Genomic DNA, 20,831 nt, shown 5'->3' with positions numbered 1-20,831 from the left:
TATCATGAAATTGCTTTCACACTGAAGAATTTTCAAAACAAAACAAAAAACCCCACAACACAGTTTTATAACCTATGTCCCTCTTTTCTATGAAGTCTATGGACTAGGACACAGAGTTTAACATCGCTTAATTGATGTCATTTAAGGTATTTAATTAAAGAAAAAAAGATGTTCTGCCTAGCTAAGTCTTTCACAATACAACACTGTATCCATATTTTTCCTAATTGATAACATTATGATTTTCAGTATTGAAATTGTGCAGCTGTCATTTCACTATTTCACATATCTGGGATCACTGCTCTGTTCCTGAGGTTTCCTTCATTTTTTCCCTTTAAATGGATTCTGAGGGGAGCTTTTCCCTTATCGAGATTGAGAATCTAAAGATAGAGGATGTTGGATGCTGTACAAACTGTAAAGCCCCTTAAGGCAAATGTGAATACAGAGAATAACATTTATGACAATGCTAAACCAGGAAAGAAAAACTATTGCGTCACTGTACCAACAGGAACTTAAAAAAATACAACAAACAATATATTTATAGTTTTGCAATTTTATTCATCAAGCGTCAGGTCTTGCATACAATCTGGCAGGTGTAAGAAAACTAACAATGTGGAGGAAATTACAAAAGAAAACAGAAATTTAGAGCGTGTGTGTAGAGAAAAAAAAGATCTGTCAGAATCAGATGAAGACCTGCAATCGGTTATTTTGAACGATCATCAAACTGCCTGAACAGAGAGGCTGCCATGTCAGATGTCGCTAATATGTGGTAGCGTTTAGTAAGAGCTTTCCCAGGCACTTCAGATAAAAGGCAAGACCCACTAAATCAATTCGCTATGAGGGACACATGAACACGCTGCTGCTTCCTAGGCTTTTACATCCTGCCCATTCACTTGCTTAATCCATCTTTTTTTTTCCCATCTCTCCACTCATCTTCTCATATTGCACTTATCACTGTCCATATCTAATATCTATATCCACATTCTCAATCCATTCATCTATTAAAACAAGGCGTTGTTTTACACAGAACTTGTTTCACATTCAAGTCCAGCGACCAACTTGTTTCATCATTAATGTGTACGTCATGTTTTTACCTTCGCTCTAACAATTCTGGTCATTTTATCATTTATAACTTAAAGCAGACCTATCATGCTTTTCCTTTTTGTTATGCATATGCCACTGTGCTAATGCCAAAACTTATAATAATGAGGTCACTGTTTTTGCAAGCAATTCATGTGAGCCAAAAACTCAGTTTTATACATGTCAGAGCCCACATATTCCTTATGTGGGCTTAAAGGGAAGATCTGCACAAAGGTCACACATTTAAAAAAAGGTGTGAATCATGTAAAGCTACTTTAGCAGAGACCAAGACTAAAAAATATGAATTTGGAAATTTGCATAATAGGTCCTCTTTAATAAATTTGAATTCCCCAGTAGTATTTAAACCTCAATTTCTCAGATGCTTATGACCACTTGAACTCTAAATAAAACCCTGTGTCCATCAAGTGAATCAAAACAGACCACATTAGTGTTTTACGGCCAACTGAGCTCCATAAAGCTACTCCTGCACATGCTCACACATTAGAAATGAATGAAATGGTAGCATTAAGAGACAGCTGCAGTTCTTTTAAGTGCTGGTGTGCTGTTGTAGGAACGATAACGTAAGCGAGAAAGATATACGGTCAGTGACAGCAATGTGTGCCATGGTGGGGACCTTTTTTTTTTTTTTTTTTTAAAGGTCTCGGAGTCAGACTCCAACTTTTTGTGGAATCATGTTTATCGCAGTAGATGTCACATAAAGGATATGTTCAGTCTGAAAAACTGGGGCTGCTTTATCCATATATTATTTTGGAGACAGCAGAATTCTTGTGGAAGAACTTATAAAGGGAGTATAGTGTAGTTTAACAGAGCTTTAGCACCTCTCTGTCGTTGATATTTGCAAACCCTGCCACATTTTTCCTTGTCAACACAGGCGCTCCTAAGTTTCTATGTTCTTTCTTCCATACACTAGTGAAATCATGTCTAGAGAAGAACGCACTTGGAGGATTTTTTCTCTGTGCTGCTGGTGATTTTCACCTGTTGACCTCTGGGGCCCTGACAAACAAACAGACGAAAAAATTACGTTACCGTCATACAGTATGTAGAGCATGCAAAATTACTCTTTATAGCGCTGCATTACTGATCTTGTGTTTTGGCTTACTGGCTTCTTGCTGGATTGTTGTAGTATGTCTCGTGCCAAAGCCAGAAAAGACTGCAGGACAGATAGATTGAAACACAGAAAGAGAGAAAATATAGGTCTGTTGCATATTAACACACAACAAACATTAACAAAAGAGCTATAATAAAACAAGCTCAATGTATGGAGAAACTGCTCACCTCCTCGACATTAATGCTGGACTTCGCACTGGTCTCAAAGAACCTGATGCCGTGATCTTTGGCCAGCTGTTAACATTAGGAACAGAGATGGTTACAGGAGGACAGGATATGGGTAATAATCACTTCCTGGGTTTTATCTCGAGTAAATTTAGCAACTTTGACCATTTCCCAAGCATTCCTGTCCGCTAAAGTTTAACAGGGAGGAATCCATGCAATATTCTTTCTCAAAATGAAATCTTTGCAAAGTAGCCCCACAAATGATTAATTTTGAATCCATCTACTCATGTGTATCTTACCCTGGATGATAGTTTAACTACCATCAAAGTAAACCTACACCTCTGCTGTTTCATTACAAGTAAAAAAAACGCAAGCGACATCTTACCTTTTCTCCTGTCTCCTTGGAAACTTTCCGCTTTGTCTCAATGTCACACTTATTACCTAGTAACATCCGACTGACCCCAGCTGATGCATTCTGGGAAAGAGGGAATGTGATTAACTGATCAAAATGACTTCAACAAAGTGAAAGAGAGCACAGAGAGCAAAAACCTCAACAGAGACACTAATAGCAGCTGTTTGTCAGCAGAGCGGTTTCTCCCTTTAAACCAAGACCATTTCCCTGAAATGCTCCATTGCCATCTTTCCGCAGTTCGTCAGTGCTGCCGTCTACAGTTTGTTTACAGGCAAAACAAGCAAAACAAATCTCTCAGAGTCGCTGACAACTTGCGGGCCACAAATACATGAAATCATAACAGTTGCTTTATGAAAATGTGACTGAATCATTCATATGTTTAACAGCTGTGAACAGACTGAAAACAGCTATAAAAGCGATTTTCAGTTCAGCTCAGTTGTGATGCTTACATGAAAGTGTTTAAAAAAAACAAAAAGAAAATGAAGAAGGTAAGCAAGCGCCATGTATATCTGTAAACAATGACACTGGTTACGCATTTATAGCTATAATATGTTCTTAATTTTACTTGATGTAAAGATATTGAACACCACGTGTTTGCATATTGTCTGTTTAATTGGAATATTAAAATGGGCAGCATTCACTTATTGAAAAAGCTTCTTATAGTTTTGTAATTAGTCTCATTAGGTTTTATTTTTATTTCATTTTGAGTTTTTGCTTCTAAATCAGTTTAGTTTCAGTCGGTTTGCCCATTTCAGTTCATTTTTTATTTATGGAAAAGTTTCTATTCATTTCAGTTTTACTTTTAGTCTTTGTTATTATTCCTGTGTGTGGAGGGCATATGCCAGTGTCAATAAACACATCTCTCAAGGCAAGTTTTTATATCTTTTTTTAACCAAAGTAACACTCAAGTTCACAAAATCATTTGTTAGCTTTAGCTTGTTTCAAAAGTCTAGTTTTTATTTTACTTTAGTTAATTGATTTTTTTAACATCTAGTTTTAGTTCAGTTTTAATAATCTTGCTTCCTGCATTATCTTTAGTTTTTCTTGAATATCTGAGCAACATTAAAAATCCAACTAAGAGTTCCCGGGTGCGGTGCCTGTCCCCAGCTGCCACTGGGTGGGCAGAGGTCCAGCATGGGGCTAACAAAAACACATATACACATGCTTGGTCAAATCTACACCTATGTCCAATTAACAACCATCGGTCAACCTTATTTCAAAGGACCAGAAATCTGTGGACTGTGGGAGAAAGCTGGAGCCACAGGGAGAAGATGTAAACTCCACACAGAAAGGTCCCAGTCGACCAGGAGGTTCAAAGCACCTTCTTGCTGTGAGACAACAGCGGTAACTTTCCTTTCATGTTATGCCCTTGTTAGCGTGGCTCCTAGCTGCTAGCCAGGACTTTAGAAAGTTTTACATTTATCTGAGGTCTCCCACACAGCGTGACACCTAGCCAACATGTGAGTAGAAAACCTCTTCAGTCCTTAATCAACTAAAAGTTTTACTTTGGTTGAAAAACATCATTAACAAAGTGAGCACAAGAGGCCATGCTGGATAGTTTTATGCTGGTTTATGAACAAGAAAGGTTATCCTGAGAACAATCCACATACATAATGGTGTAGAGATTACTGTTTCCTCAGTAGAAGATACAGGAATTTTGCTTCTTTGATTTAAATGAACTGACCAGATAAACTCATTAGCTTTGCAGTCTTGGTCTTTCCTAGTTATCTTTGTCACGGCTAATAGAAAACCGGCTTACTTCTCTGATGCTCTTCATCCAGTTCTGAATGTTTTCAAAGGACTTCTCGTCAGTGATGTCGTACACCAGGATGATGCCCTGATGAACAGAGAACAGACAGGAGAGAGAGCATTTACGGAGTCAGTCAAAGGTGCAGACTGAGCACAAAGAGGCAGTGATGTCAGCCTGATTATCCAGGCCTGATTGTCCTGGAGGCATACTGCGCTCACCATGGCTCCTCTGTAGTAGGCTGTTGTAATGGTCTTGAATCTCTCCTGCCCTGCTGTGTCCCTAGAAAAAGCACACACTTAGAATCAAAAAGGTGCTGCAAGGTCTTTAAAATACTTCTATCATATGAAAAAAACCTGGAGTATAGCAGAATGCAGAAAGATTCATTTGAGGTGAGACACTACAGGCTACAAGCTACAGGGTAAGTTTGCACTAACAGATACATTTTCCCACTAAAATACTTCCACTAAGAATTTTTTTTTTTTGCATCACAGGTTTTCTGAAACTATGTGTTAATATCAAAATGTATAAATTTAAACTTTTTTGCAAACTTTTACAGGTGAGAAATGTAAACATTCGATGAAGCCAGGATCAAAGTTCTTGTTTGTGTTTTGCTGGCATCCCAGAGCCGACGGTTTTTATAGAGGGGATTTTGGATCTCTCATTTTTTGTACTCCATAAATCAGAAAGATCTGTCAACAGTCATAAAAGGTTTATTTTCACCGTGTCTTCAGAAAAAAACTTCTATAAATTTGGTTCTGAATTATATATGAGCAAACCTCTCTTTAAAACAAGAAGAAAAACAGCAGAATAAAGAGAATCGCTCAGCAATGATTGGTGTCTGTAGGTGCTGCTGAAAAGGAGAGTTTAGGCTCTAAAATGAGGGGAAAAAATCATTTTTGAGAAACTGTTTTGTAAAAATCCATACGTTTCTTTGCTGTAATTGTAGACAGATTACCTGCATGCATTAAGAGGAATTTATAGCAAGATTAAACACATTTACGTTTGTATTTCAAATACTTCCTTTATATTGATGTGAAAGAAGGAATCAAAACAGGCCAAATCTGACCAAAAAACCAACAAAAAATAAACGTGTTTTTGTCTGTGCTGGTATTTGACGCTGCTATATCTTCTCTAGCAGCACCCTTAAATGACATGGAGTAGCTCTCTGTGGTGGCCGTGTGTGATGGACTTGGACATGAACCCTGTCATAAAATCCTGATTTGGACAAGAAGAGGGAGGTTCCTCCTTCCTCTCAGGAAAACGAGCCGGAGGCAGTCAGAGGGCAGAGAAAGATAACTCAACAAATCAGGGTCTATCTGCCTCACCATATCACAAACCGTTTGCAGACAAACAACCACATGCCACTTCTTACCAGACTTGCAGTTTCACTTTCTTTCCATCCACTTCAATGGTTTTTACTTTAAAGTCGATTCCTGGGAGACAACAAGGGGGGGGGGGGGCAAAGACTGCATTAAATACCCCTATTGGAGACAAAAACTCATACATTGTGTGGCGCCCTGAGTATTATGCGCATTAAGAACAAGTCTCAGATGTGTTCCTTATGTGTTCGTGCCCACCCCCCATCATCATTTTTTGCTATTTGTTGTGACAATAGTTTGCATCATAACACAGAGCGAAAAGCTCATTTGCTCCCACCTGATGTGATGTTAGGGCGATATTTAGTTTCGCCAGTAGGTGGCAGTGGCGGCTCAGCCAAACGGGTAACTGGCAAAATAATCCTTCACAAAAGTAACGCAGGCCAGTTATTACAATGGAAGCCGCCAGTAACACTGAATTGTTTTGCTGTGTTTCAGGTGAGAGCAATATACGAGAACTACATACATTTATGTAAAGTTGATGCTTATTTAACATGTTTGGAGTGTAATTCTTGTTTATATGGTGTTTAATGTGAGCGAATAAGGGAGTTGTTTCACGTTATCTGTGGGTAATCCTAGTAACATTTGTGCGCTAGCTAAGTCATGTTAGCCTCCTGCATTAATCTCTGTAACCGTGTTGTTCCATCAGTAAGGTGAAAGGAAACTGTTAGCGGGTTTCAGTTAAAGTTATAGGAAATAGACCAGCCAGTACATGTTATGTTGTCTATTGTGTACTGGTCATTTTCTCTGTGTGTTAAGGGCTGATTAATACGTGGCCATTACACGTAATGCCACAAAAGTAACGCAGGCCAGTTATTACAATGGAAGCCGCCAGTAACACTGAATTGTTTTGCTGTGTTTCAGCGCAATAAATCTTCATGTGCACCTGAATGAACCCTGTCGTCCTTCAGTGTGTAACATAATTTGGCGAGCCACCAGCCAGGAGCAGATTTCCTGCTCCAGACAAGAACCTAGAACACGTTAAATCAACATCTGGTAAAGATGGAACAACTACAGGATGAGATCAGCACAGCCTTGTGGACACTTGGGAAACCCGAACTCACCAAGGTATGCCAGCATCTTAAGTGCAGCGAACCAGCAGGGGTGGGTTTTAAAGGACAGTCCCGACGTGCTCTGATTCGGCTGGCAGAAAGTACTCTGGACGAGATTGAAAAAACAGAGGAATCTGAAGTGTTTCAGCAGTTCATCCGTGACCTCCAGTCATTCATACAGTCATTACAAGAACATCCTGTAGCTGAAGTGGAGATACAACGAGCAGAGCTCAGTGAGATAGAAAAACTGAAACAAGAGTACAGTCAGCTCCAACAAGCTCAAGCAGAAGCACGACGTGTTCTGGAAGAAAAAATTGAAGCGTTGGGGACCGAGTTTAGAGGTGCAGCTGGGATAAGTGAAAAACAAGTAAGTCAGCCTGCACCCTTTACTACACCAGAAGTGACTTTGAGAAAAGACTTTCGGATCTGGGGTCAGATCGGGGAAGCAGGACAAAAAGACAAGTTATCTTTCACTAGCTTGACCAACCAAATTGATTCCGGGCTTAAGAAAGGCTACTCAGAGACTGAAATCATTGAAGCTGTGATTAAGGCAGTAAGCCCTGGCCTTCACCTTCGAGACTTGCTGGAAGTGAAGCGTGACCTCACACTTCCCACACTAAGAACTATATTACGGGGACATTACAAAGTAGACTCGTCAGCTGACCTGCTTCATCAACTCATGAGCATATCTCAAGACCCCAAAGAATCTGCTCAGTGCTTTCTGTTCAGGGCAATAGAACTCAGAGAGAAATTACTCTGGAAGTCTGGTGATGACGATGAAGGGGAGCAGTTCAGCCCAGACTTAATTCAGCGCAAGTTCCTGCGCTCATTAGAGACTGGCCTCCTCAGTGAAGCCGTGAAGTTTCAGTTAAAGCCTTATCTTGGCAACTACCAAGTAACAGATGAGGTTCTAATTGAGAAGATAAATGAAGCAGCCAGCCTTGAATTAGAGCGACAAAATAAACTGAGGAGAAATACTACAGTAAAAACACCAAGGATAAATGAGGTACACACAGAGTCACAGCACAACCACACTCAGCCACCTTTGAACAGTGAACCAGACAGAAAGGATGAAACCCAGACAAAGGGGGGTGAAGGAGGTGCCACAAAGAAAAAGCAAGGACAGAATAAGGGCCTGGATTCAGAGACAGCTAAGCTGATTGAAGGCCTGAAAGCTGATGTGCTTGAAGTAAAGAAAATGTTTAATGAGACTTTGGAAGCAACAAAAGTAAGGTCAAGTATGGACAGTCGGTTCTCTCCTACAACAAGACGTGCTAGAGGTTGCCAAATGTGCAGAGAGGCTCAGCTTGGTGATCTGTGTAGACACTGCTATCGCTGTGGTCAGGAGGGTCACCTTTCCCGAGGGTGCAGGCAGGCTAGGATCACCCAGGGAAACGGGAGGGGGCTACTGAGCCGGGACCCACAGTAGCCCACTCATCACCCAGGTCCCAGGTAAATCCTGTCTATGGGCAAGACACCCCGCATCAACAAGCACCACAAAATGACTTCACACGCACTGAAACTGGCCCCAAAGAGCCAAACAGCAACAAATTGACAAGTGACACATCTAATGGTTATATACCCTCACAACGGCAAACCAAGCTCATCAGTCTCATTGGGAAAAGATGCACAGTTCAGTGCCACCTAGATAAGGTACCAGTAGAGGCCCTGTGGGACACTGGAGCTCAGGCAAGTCTGATTAACAATGAATGGCGAGAACAACACCTACCACACAGCACTGTCAGGCCACTTGCTGAGCTGTTGGGAACAGAACCTCTAGTGGCTTTAGCAGCTAATGGTAGTGAAATCCCATATGATGGGTGGGTAGAGACAGAATTCTATTTGGACTGTAACCCTGAAAATTGTCTTCTAGTCCCAATGCTTGTATCCAGTGACCCCAATGTTGCACAACTGCCCATTATTGGATTTAATGTAATAGAGGAAGTTGTGAGTAAATGGGGCAAGCGACAACCAAGCTCACGCAACGTTCGAAAAATCAGCCAAATCCTTTCAGTATCAGTACACACTGCTAAATCAGTACTAAAACTATTGCAGTCACCAGACCAAAACCAAAGTGTGGGCACAGTATTGGCAGGAAAGAGGGGACTATGTCTCGCTGCTGAACAGATTACCACCACATATGTCCGTGCACACATTGGAGCCCAGTTTTCAGGACAGAGTCTGTTATTTGTCCCGAATGAACCATCACAGTTGCCTGAGGGTCTTGTCATCCAAGAGGGACTGGTCACCATAATGGAGGGCAGGTCAGTGTACATCCCAGTCGCGATAGCTAATACCAACAAGCGGGATGTCAACTTAATCCCTCACACTGTTCTGGGACATCTGGAAGAAATAAAAACAGTGTACCCCATCACCCCTGAAAAGACACAAGACTCAGTGGAGCAGATTTCATCACAGCCTCCTATACAGGTGAATGAGGTTATGAACACACCCTCCTCCAGCCATAAGCCACCTCAGTGGGACCCTCCAGTTAAGTTGGACCATCTCAGTGAAAATGAACAACAAACGGTGAGACAGCTGTTAAGAGAGGAATGTCATGCTTTTGCTTATGATGATAAAGATGTTGGGTGCATCCCCAGTTTAAACATGCACATCACATTGCATGACACAACACCTGTTCGAAAAACCTACATATCTGTGCCAAAGCCTCTGCACCAAGAGGTGAAAGACTATCTTCAAGACCTGCTGAACCGTGGGTGGATTTCAGAGTCTAGGTCACCCTACTCATCTCCAATCGTCTGCGTTCGGAAGAAGTCAGGTGAATTGAGATTGTGCTGTGATTACAGGGAACTCAACCGGAAGTCAGTACCAGACAGACACCCAATTCCCAGAATTCAGGATATGCTAGATTCCCTTCATGGCAGCTCCTGGTTCTCTGTTCTTGATCAGGGGAAAGCATACCATCAGGGGTTCCTGGACCCTGAAAGTCGCCCCCTGACAGCCTTCATCACACCTTGGGGCTTGTACCAGTGGAACCGCATACCCTTTGGCCTCAGCTCAGCCCCAGCAGAGTTTCAGCGGAGCATGGAGGACTGTTTAAGGGGACTGCGGGATGTAATCTGTCAGCCATATTTGGACGACAACCTAGTCCACTCTACTTCATTTGATACTCATCTTGAACACATCAGAGCCGTCCTTCAGAGATACCAAAAACATGGTGTCAAACTCAGCCCACAGAAATGTGACATCTTCAAGAAAAAGGTACGTTTCCTTGGTCGGATGGTGTCCGAAGAGGGATATACCATGGACCCAGCGGAAATAGTCCCTGTACAAGCTCTGAGAGACAAACCACCATCCACAGTGGGGGAACTGAGTCGGGTCCTAGGATTCCTGTCCTACTATAGATCCTATATCCCAAACTTTTCAAAAGTGGCAAAACCCCTGTACCAGTTGCTGACACTGCCTCCAGATAAAGCACCGCCACCAGTGCCCAGGGCAAAGGGGAAAGTGGTTAAGACAAAACCGAAAGGTCGACCACCGCCTAACACACCCATTAAATGGACTGAGAGCCATCAAAATGCCCTAAATGAGTTGACTGACTGTCTAACACAGCCACCTATTCTGGGTTACCCTGATTTCTCAGAGCCCTTTGTACTCCATTGTGATGCCTCACAACAGGGCCTGGGAGCTGTGTTATATCAAAAGCAAGCAGGCAAGATGAAGGTCATTGCATATGGCTCAAGGACATTAACACCCCCTGAGAAAAACTATCATATGCATTCGGGAAAGCTGGAATTCTTGGCTTTAAAATGGGCAGTCTGTGAACGCTTTCGGGACTACCTATATTACGCCCCACATTTTGTTGTCTACACAGACAATAACCCTTTGACATATGTCCTTACGACAGCAAAGCTGAACGCCACAGGCCACCGCTGGGTGAGTGAACTGGCTGACTTCAACTTTACTATCAAATACCGGCCAGGGAAGAAAAATGCTGATGCAGATGGCCTATCCCGCTTACCACTAAACATTGAGCAGTATATGGCACAGTGCACATCAGAAGTCAAACAGGGTGTCGCTAGAGCTGCTGTTGAAAGTGCAGTATTGCAGAGGGAGAATCTGCTGCATGAAACTGTTGTTGTCAGCCTGAGTGCCGTCAGTTTAGTGCAAGACGCGGTCACACTGTCTGCTGGAAAGTCTCTGTCACCCGAGGAAATCCGAGTGAGTCAGGAGAAAGATCCCATCATCAGTCGCTTTTTACAACACAAAATCAACAACTACTTACCAAAAGGTCGTGCCCTAACAGCAGAACCCCCTGATGTCAGAATCTTGCTGAGGCAGTGGAGCAGAGTGCACATAAATGATGATGGGGTCCTCTATAGGAGAGTGAGAGGCAGAGACCAGCTTCTTCTCCCTAAAGAGCATCGTGACACTGTGTTCAGGGAACTGCACAAAGAGATGGGACATTTGGGGGCAGAAAGAACTCTGTGTTTAATAAGGGACAGGTTCTACTGGCCTCGAATGCAAAACGATGTGGAGCATTTTGTAATGCATGCCTGCGAATGCCTCAAGAGAAAGCGGCCAAGTAAGATTACCAGGGCCCCACTGACCACCATTACAACGACATTCCCATTTGAGCTTGTGTCCATAGACTTTTTGCACCTTGAGACTTGTAAACAGGGATATGAGTACATACTGGTAGTGATGGACCACTTCACACGTTTTGCACAAGCTTATGCAACAAAAAACAAATCTGCAAAAACAGTGGTGGATAAGGTCTTCAATCACTTTGCTCTGAACTTTGGTTTCCCAGCACGAATCCACCATGACATGGGCAGGGAATTTGAGAATCAGATGTTTTCCCAGTTGCAAAAAGTCTGTGGTTTACGTGGCTCTCACACTACCCCATACCATCCACAAGGAAATGGGCAAGTGGAGCGTTTCAACAGAACTTTGTTGTCCATGTTGAGAACACTAACTGACCTTGAAAAAGCAGACTGGAAGGAATCATTGACAAAAGTGGTGCACGCCTACAACTGCACTCGGAATGAGGCTACTGGGTTTTCCCCGTACTATTTGTTGTTTGGCCGTACTCCAAGACTCCCTATAGACATCTTGTTCAACTTGCCTTCACAGGAACAGCAATTAAGCTACGAGGAGTATGTGACAAAATGGCAATCCCGAATGAAGGAGGCCTATGAGATTGCATCTATGGCAGCCCAGAAAGAAGCTTCAAGAGGTAAACAGTATTACAACCGTAAGATCTACGGAGCTCAACTTCATCCGGGGAACAGAGTCCTGCTCCGCAACCTCAAGGAGAGAGGAGGCCCAGGCAAGCTTCGGTCATACTGGGAGGATACAGTGTATGTGGTGGTGAGTCAAAAAAGCCCTGACATCCCAGTTTACGAGATCAAGCCAGAGAGGGGAGGAAAAAGCCGCACAGTACACAGGAACCTGTTGCTTCCATGTGACAGTCTACCTGTAGAAAAACCACACAGACAGGAGCAAAACGAAAAAAGAAAAAGCCTGAGACAAAAAGGGGTAGAAGCTCAACAACAGCTACTACAAGAAGACACAGACGTGGAGAGTGAGGATGAGGGTGAGCTTGTGTGGAGGTTTCCACAGCAAAACAGTACCACCACCATTATCCCTCCAACCCTGGAATCTCTGGTGGGTGAACAACAACTGGGGGAGCCTCAAACAGCTGACTTCGACCCTTTCTTACAGGACCACAGAGAGATACACGAACCTGAGTTGCAGACAGCAGAGCAACATTACAACCACCAGGAGTCACAGGATGAACAACAAGATGAGCAAGGAGACAGTGACTCCAACAGTGAACTAGGGTTGTCACCTGTCCTCAGACACCCCAAGAGAGAGCGACGTCAGCCCAAAATGCTGACATATGATATATTAGGACAACCCACAGTCAGACAAGCTGATATGGACAGTGTTAAGATGGGAGCTATTTGCACCCAGAGACTGTGGAGGCCTTGGTGGCCTGAAGATATACCAGCAAGGTGTGAGAGACAGTAATAAGAAACTGATCCAAAATGAAGACATTTACATGAACATTGTGACAAGCAGAATAGAGCAAATGTAGCACCAACAGACAATGGACAGAATCTAACATTCATTCTTATGGTGTGTGCTAACTTGTCACATGCTGAACGTATGATGATGATGACCATCTGTAAAAGATGCCTTGATATGTAAACAAAGTTAAGTGTGGTAACAGACTAGTGTATTGTTGGCCGAATATTGAGTCTGGTTACAGTCAGAAATTCAGAGTAACATGATGAACTTGTTTACTAACCTTGAGGGAGAAAAATGGTTACTTGGCACAACATGATTCATGATTAGCTTCTACCATGACTTTTAATTTGCTGAATGCAAATTGTTGAATTGCAATGTTTCATTGAACAGATGTCAGAAGCATGTGTAGCCATAATTGTTACCCAGGGATAGGTATACTAATAGTACACAAGAAATGTACTGACAACGGCAAACATGTTCAAAGAGTTTAGGAAAAAATAGACGGAAGCCTTTTTTTCCCTCTTTCTTTCTTTTTTTATTAAGTAGGGGAGGGTGTGGCGCCCTGAGTATTATGCGCATTAAGAACAAGTCTCAGATGTGTTCCTTATGTGTTCGTGCCCACCCCCCATCATCATTTTTTGCTATTTGTTGTGACAATAGTTTGCATCATAACACAGAGCGAAAAGCTCATTTGCTCCCACCTGATGTGATGTTAGGGCGATATTTAGTTTCGCCAGTAGGTGGCAGTGGCGGCTCAGCCAAACGGGTAACTGGCAAAATAATCCTTCACAAAAGTAACGCAGGCCAGTTATTACAATGGAAGCCGCCAGTAACACTGAATTGTTTTGCTGTGTTTCAGGTGAGAGCAATATACGAGAACTACATACATTTATGTAAAGTTGATGCTTATTTAACATGTTTGGAGTGTAATTCTTGTTTATATGGTGTTTAATGTGAGCGAATAAGGGAGTTGTTTCACGTTATCTGTGGGTAATCCTAGTAACATTTGTGCGCTAGCTAAGTCATGTTAGCCTCCTGCATTAATCTCTGTAACCGTGTTGTTCCATCAGTAAGGTGAAAGGAAACTGTTAGCGGGTTTCAGTTAAAGTTATAGGAAATAGACCAGCCAGTACATGTTATGTTGTCTATTGTGTACTGGTCATTTTCTCTGTGTGTTAAGGGCTGATTAATACGTGGCCATTACACGTAATGCCACAAAAGTAACGCAGGCCAGTTATTACAATGGAAGCCGCCAGTAACACTGAATTGTTTTGCTGTGTTTCAGCGCAATAAATCTTCATGTGCACCTGAATGAACCCTGTCGTCCTTCAGTGTGTAACAATTGCAGTTGATATGAGTCACCCTCACTAAGGTGGCGACACTGAACATACACCCCCTACCCCCCAGGGTGTTGCCATCCACAAGCAGACATAAAGATCAGACATACAGACCTGCAAACTGCTACAGACTGCTGTGTTTTTGTGTTTTTCTGCTGGATGGACAAGCTGACAGACACATAGACAGTGCGGGGCAGAAGAGGGGGTTGACTGTGCAAAACTGTGCATGCCAGAAAGCCAGCCATTCTTCTGGGAACGTAGAGATGGTAAAAGAGATAGGAATGAGGGTGGGTGGACCCTCTGTGAGCCAAATGAGAGGAATGAGATCTGAGGGAGAGATGGGGGAGAGGGTCAGGGAAGAGAGAGCACACACATTCAGCAGGGAGAAAAGAAAAAAAAGGAGAGAGAGACTAAATAAAGAAAAAGAAAATAAGAGAGCGCAGACTAGTTGGGACATGAAAGCAGTCCGGGAAACCAGCTCTTACAGTAAACAGAGGCAAAACGGAGCTTGAAATGTCAGCAAACATTTGTCTTGCTCATATCCCAAGTTTCACAGAAGCCAATCATAAGCTGAAGCAGAAATGTCGCAGACTGTAATTCAAACATTAAACGTACCGATGGTGGAAATGTACGTAGAGTTGAAATTGTCCTCAGCAAAACGAATGATCAGACACGTTTTTCCCACTCCGCTGTCCCCGATGAGTAACAGTTTGAAAAGGAAATCATACTTTTTCGCCATGGTCGAAGTTGTTCTTCAAGCAGAAGTCAAAGCAGGAGCGGGGAAAGTTTGGTCTGTCTCTTCACCGGAGATCTTCTCATCCACCACCAAACGCGTTAAATCTAGATTTCTTTTCCTTGTGACTTAAAATAAGCAATCTCCTGCGAGTGGATCCTCTTCTTTTTCCTCTTTTCACTCTCAGACTTGTCACCGGTAAATTCCGATCCTCCTCCGTGTTGTGTTTGGACTGCGCAGGATAAAGTTGTACAGACTCTTTCAGATCAGCCCTCATGTATTAAAGTTTCATTCCGCTGCAATTAGAGAGTCGTTATTATCCCGTTTACAAGCATATCGGGGTGGAAACAAGTTTATCCAGTCTGCAGAAATACCACTTAAAAAAAAAGAAAACGGAACTTGCTGTCGGCCCCAATCCCACAGCAGCTACGTGTGGGAGAGCTTTATGGGAGTGAACGGTTCACAGTTCGCAGGCACTCACTCAGCACGGACACTAGGTGGCACCATTTGATCAGTAAACACGTGTGTATGGACCGATACAAGTGAAAAAGTTGGTTTAAACAACATGTGCTCTTTCCTTACATCCTCCATGAAATAAAATGATATTAATAAATCTATAATCTATAATCATGGGGTTTTCTTGTTGAGAAATGCTCTTGGATAACTCTAACAGCATTGCTCAACTTTGATTCCTTCTCAGTCATTTGATTATTAAAGGAAATAATCAGGAATTGAGGTTGAAGTAAAAAATATTCAAAAACAGTAAAATGCTGCTTAAAGTCCTTCTGCATTCATGTAATTCTCCCTCACTGAAGAGTACTTTTACTTAAACCTTTACTTAAGTAACATAATGCAGGGCCTTTACTTGGAGTACGTTTTAAGTGAATACTTTGTACCCTTAATAAGACAAAGCAATACAAAGCTAACATTGTTTATGAAGCTTAATCAAATAACAACTAATGTTCTACATCCCTGCAAGAAAGAGACTGTTGGATATCAGAGTCATCGTTTAAAATGTGACCACCAAGCATGAAAGTTGGCCTCGACAGAAGAATATATGTAAAATGACACTTTCTTAATTCTGCTCAGTGCTTTGTAGCTCCAGTCTAACCTGCACCACCTACAGGAAGAGAAGCACACTGTAACTTTCCCCAGGTGTCACCTGCAGGTAACAACAGTTCCCCTCTGACTTTCTCGGGTGTTTATGTCTCTAGACCGGAGGTCATTTTAGTTCATACAGGCCGGACCACTAAAGCCAACTTAGATTTATTTATCTAATATCTCTGTTTGTGTGTTACCATCCAACCCTGCAGATCACAGCGGGTTCACAGAGGCACACTTTTTACATGTAAAGTATTTTGGAACATAACAAATTATATTTTTACTGTCCTTTATTTTCCACTCCTAGTGGATGCTGACATCATTACATTGAATTTATTTTACTGAGTGAAAAACAAACAAACAAACATGTTTTTAAAGACTTCTTTATAACGACACTTTGAAAAATCGTGCAGATGGTCGATTTGGGGCATTTGATAGCCCAGTCCTTGCTCCCCTGACTTATAACAAAAATTGTTAACTTGAGCATATTCAGACGGACACACTTAAGGATTTAAGCTCCCGTGTTTCACGTGTAGATGATGAGGGGTCTGACCTACTTTTCAACAATTCTAATTGTTGAAAAAAGTATTTAAATTACAGGATAATCGTCTGCTTTGTCAAGAAAACGCTATACAGTTAGAAGATTTAATCAAATGCGACAGAAAAACATGAAAATTGTATTCACGGTGTATTTACACGATTAAGTTATTTTCAAGCATTCATTTGATGTTATCTAACGAATAATTTCACGTAAACACCGACGAGTATTTTTATTTTTTCTTCCTCCAGGTCTTCCTCCCAGTCAGTCAGCAGTTTCCGGTACGTGGACAGCGGGTCTTTTTCCGGTGAGAGTCCAAACACGCAGACATGCCTGTAAGTAACAAAAGCTCTTTGTACCTACTAACTTGCCTCAGTCGATAAAGTGTGCTTTTATAACGCGGTTAAAATATTTTACAGCTTAAAAAGTGCGTTTAAAAAAAAAATCCGTCAGCAGTTTTTTTTCCTTTAATGTAAACGTAAAGATGTGAACGAGCGCAATATGGCGAAACACGTGCTCAACGAGCAACCCACGAGGCTCGCTGACAGCACACGGTATCGCTTTAAGTCTCAGCATTGAGTGTATTTAATGTCTTTATTGGGGAGGAAGCTGGTTAATGTCGCGCATTAATGTTAGTCAGCAGTCTGATAACTGGGTGTCGTGCTCGTCTGATTACCTGTGACATATGTTGGGTGTTGTGGGGGTTAATTAAACTCTTAACGATGTTTCATCTGATTGCTTTTTTTTTAACGGCATCGCTGCGATTGCTTCAAGAGTATTCCGATAATTTCATTTTAACACTTTCCAGTTTCCTTATCCGAGAAGTGTATCGAGGTCTCGACCTTTGCCTCGCTGTAACTGAGGCCTACAACCGCAGCAGTTTAATTACATGTTAAAGCACCTTCCGGTTAATTTTTTTTATTAATAATTTATTTATTTATTTTCAAAGCTCGTGTTTAAAATAAAATAAAATGAAAAAAAAAAAGTTGCTTTCCTCCCCCAGCTCGCGAAGGATCTTTTGCACCCAACCCCCGAGCAGGAAAAGAGACGACACAAGAAAAAGCGTCTTGTTCAGAGTCCTAACTCCTATTTTATGGATGTCAAGTGTCCAGGTCAGTTTACTTATGAGTTGTACTTAAGATTTAAATGGAAACATGTCCACTAACAATAAGCACATTTGCTTGAGTTCTGCAGCTAATTACAGTTTTAAATCAAAGTGGTGTATTTCCCATTTGCAAGTCATGGTGCAGGAGAAGTATTTATTTGGGTAATTTAATGTTTTGGAAAACCTTTGAGCACTTCTTCCACTCCTGTGCTACACTTGCCTTTATGTGTTGCCCTTTCATTGCTTCGTTAGTGATTGGGGTGTCAAGTAAGGCATACAGTGACGGTTGTGGCCGTTTGTGACATGAGCTTCAAGTGACTCTTCTACACAAACGGCTGCAACGACACACCAGTCATCAGGAGTACTCCTGACATCATCTTGTTGTTGTTGTTGTTTAACTGGTTTGTGTGCTGTTTGCAGGGTGCTACAAGATCACCACAGTCTTCAGTCATGCTCAGACTGTAGTTCTGTGTGTCGGCTGCTCCACGGTCCTGTGCCAGCCGACAGGAGGGAAAGCTCGCCTGACAGAAGGTACAGGGAAACCAGAAATCTCAACTATATGTGTAGAACTACACAAATGGCGAGAGGGGGGTGGTGCTTAAAGATTTAAATTTGGGATTCTTTTGGAGGATTCTCTAATGGCAACGATGGAGAGGGGAAACAACTTTTAAAAGCTTGTTTTTAAAAACATTTTCAGGAGTTTTTGTCTAAATCTAATATTTTTTGCATTTGATGCAAATTTAGACGGAAGCTACTTTTAGCTGCCCCCATGTTTGTTTCGGCAGAGTTGTGTTGGGTGGTGTTCTTCCTGATGTAATCTAGATTTGTCTCCCCTCTGGGGTGACGGTTGCTCTGGATTGGCACTACGTAAATAAAACTGAATTATATTTTAATGACCCAAGGCAGAAGCTTTTCCCTAAATCCCCAGATTTTGTGGCCGGAGATGAGTGGTCGAACTTGACTGTACACACGCTCAGTTACTCTTTCACATTTGCCTTTGTGTTGCCCTTTCATTGTTTTCTTCATGAACAGGGTGTCAACTAAGGCATACAGTAACTCTTGTGGTTGTGAGAGGAATTCATCATCACTGATCTATTCCTACACAATCGGCTGCAAGCACAACGTTTCATTTACACACATTTTATTTTATTTTTTTCAGATTAACAGGTAGGCCCAGTATAGATTTAAGGTGATAGGTCTCCTTTAAAGAGGACATGAAATGAAATGGGGAAAATCCAGCTGTTACCTGTAATATTTGGGTTTGTAAAGCACTGTATAAATGAGGAGCGATTGGAGGAGAGCCTGTTTGAGTCACCAGGCCGACAAGTTGGAGTTCAGCATTTCCAGCTTTTCCTCATCAGGCCGGGTGTACCGAGCTGTGCAGTCAAGCAAAGCAGATGTTCGCATGATGCGATCAGCACTTTTTTTTTGTGCAATAAAATATTTTCTTTTCCCAACACAGCCAAGCAGTTTATAATATTACTCTACACAAGTCACTACATGTGCGCCACACCAAAAACATAACTATTTCTTAACAAATGCAACTGGAAATCCCAACATTCATCAGCATGTACGCAGGGAAAAAATCTCCACCTTATAGTTTCCTTCACTTACATTTCCTCACTTCTAAACTGAAGTAATCCAGTCAGTGAGATGACGTGAGGAAAATACAAAAGATCTCCAAAAAGTATGGCATCTCTTCCTCTGAGCCTCGACTACTTTTTTTTTTTTCTTCTTTTCCTTCCTTTTGCACACGTTGACCTATTTTCCCTGCAGACGTGATGGGATTCCTGGTCGTGCTTCGCTAAGAAACATAGTTATATTTGTGGTGTGTATGTAGTGGCCTGGATGTGCTTGGGAAGAGGGAAATTAGTTTATTGCATAAAATAGCGCTGATCGCATCAGCTGATTGCACCGCTCAGCCCGACACCCGGCCCGATGAGGAAAAATCAGTTTCTGTTGGTCCGTTTAACAACCTGTCACCTGTATGTAAATTAGCCTTTATGTGTAGCGTTTCATGTCCTCGGGGTTCAAGGTTCAATTTTACTGATATTGTCATCGTCACAGCCACCCCACGCTGCTGTGGTAACAGGAGCTTCTTAGCAGGAACTCTGAGCAATAAAACCACGAGTGTGGTGGTGATTCAGCCTTTGTGAAGGCAGATGGTAGCATGAGCTTCACTGTTAGGTGAATGTCTTCTTGTTAGGGAGTCAGTTGATACACCTTGCTGCAAGATTGGCCGTTTTTATAGGCTGTCGATATTTATGGAGGATTATAAGGTTATAATATAACCAAGACTTCTCTAAGTGTTTTATAATAAAGCTGTCTTGTTGATTTCTATCAGTGTCTGAGCCACAATCTCTCGCCTCTTTCTTTAGGATGCTCATTCAGGAGGAAACAGCACTAACCTGATCAGATGGGGTTCGACATCCTTGAGAAGAGTAAGAACTTGATGGACATCAAGTGACACTGCCATAGAACTGATGCAGGGAATGGGAATGGCTAAATCATGTAATATAAGAGGGAGTCTATCTACTTAATATGCAGAAAAATGCCTGGCCTTGTTGAGAGACCACCAACAGCTTATATGATTCATTGTTCACTTTAAATAAAGTTTCATTTGATAAATAATCTCATTAGGTATCTTTCAACTCACCATTTTATCTGGAAAAAACACAGCTTTTGTCCGCTGGCAACCCTTTAAAGATGACACGATGCATGTGGGGTTTCTGTTTGTCTTGCATTTGTTTGCATTACACCCTTCATCAACTAAGTAATGATTTACAGGAAGGTGTGGTCAGAGATGAGGTCCAGCACTAGATGCAAAGTTCCTCTGGAAACAAGGGGGCCAGCTCTAGAAAAGGAAGCAAACTGTGGCTACGTCTCAAGAAAGTTGACTTGACTGCAGAGTTTTCTTGTGTAAAAAGGGCACTCTGCATGAATAATTATTAATACATTTCTTGTGTCTTATGTTTTAATGCCACAGTGATGTCAGCACTATAAAGTAGGCGATGATGTCAGTGGCATCAGTGCAGGGTTCCCTCAGTCTGAATGAGGGTC

At 42.0% G+C, this 20,831-nt stretch overlaps 1 protein-coding gene and 2 non-coding genes across 4 annotated transcripts; 2 read left to right on the top strand and 1 right to left on the bottom strand.

Moving 5' to 3' along the window:
• Positions 1-534: 534 nt before the first annotated feature.
• Positions 535-15,523, bottom strand: rab13 (RAB13, member RAS oncogene family). Of its 2 annotated transcripts, XM_026183977.1 has the most exons (9): positions 14,910-14,960; positions 6,973-7,066; positions 5,905-5,965; positions 4,751-4,811; positions 4,542-4,619; positions 2,756-2,845; positions 2,374-2,439; positions 2,198-2,248; positions 535-2,091 (listed from the first exon to the last, which is right to left on the bottom strand). In XM_026183977.1, exons 2-9 carry the CDS (start codon positions 6,986-6,988, stop codon positions 2,020-2,022), a joined length of 495 nt encoding a protein of 164 aa, XP_026039762.1. In that variant the 5' UTR covers positions 6,989-7,066; positions 14,910-14,960; the 3' UTR covers positions 535-2,019. The 2 variants fall into 2 exon arrangements, with proteins under 2 accessions (XP_026039762.1, XP_026039761.1); XM_026183976.1 differs by lacking the exon at positions 6,973-7,066 and having other exon boundaries at positions 14,910-15,523.
• A 2,465-nt stretch (positions 15,524-17,988) lies between these two features.
• On the top strand, positions 17,989-18,120 carry LOC113032883 (small nucleolar RNA SNORA13). Its single transcript, XR_003273955.1, has one exon. It is a non-coding gene; the product is annotated as a small nucleolar RNA SNORA13 (small nucleolar RNA).
• Positions 18,121-18,763: 643 nt separating this feature from the next.
• On the top strand, positions 18,764-18,895 carry LOC113032884 (small nucleolar RNA SNORA13). Its single transcript, XR_003273956.1, has one exon. It is a non-coding gene; the product is annotated as a small nucleolar RNA SNORA13 (small nucleolar RNA).
• Positions 18,896-20,831: the final 1,936 nt, after the last annotated feature.

This window comes from Astatotilapia calliptera, chromosome 11 (assembly GCF_900246225.1).
Source record: "Astatotilapia calliptera chromosome 11, fAstCal1.2, whole genome shotgun sequence".
NCBI lineage: Eukaryota > Metazoa > Chordata > Actinopteri > Cichliformes > Cichlidae > Astatotilapia > Astatotilapia calliptera.
Note: the sequence above shows the minus strand (reverse complement) of the source record. Positions and strands in the feature narration are given on the sequence as shown.

Coding starts and splice junctions, on each gene's coding strand:
- rab13 (XM_026183976.1), bottom strand. CDS start 15,033: ATGGCGAAAAAGTATGATTTCCTTTTCAAACTGTTACTCATCGGGGAC. Junction 4,812..5,904: donor AAAGTGAAACTGCAAGTCTG/GTAAGAAGTGGC, acceptor TGCTTTTTCTAG/GGACACAGCAGGGCAGGAGA. Junction 2,440..2,755: donor CCAAGGAGACAGGAGAAAAG/GTAAGATGTCGC, acceptor TAATGTTAACAG/CTGGCCAAAGATCACGGCAT.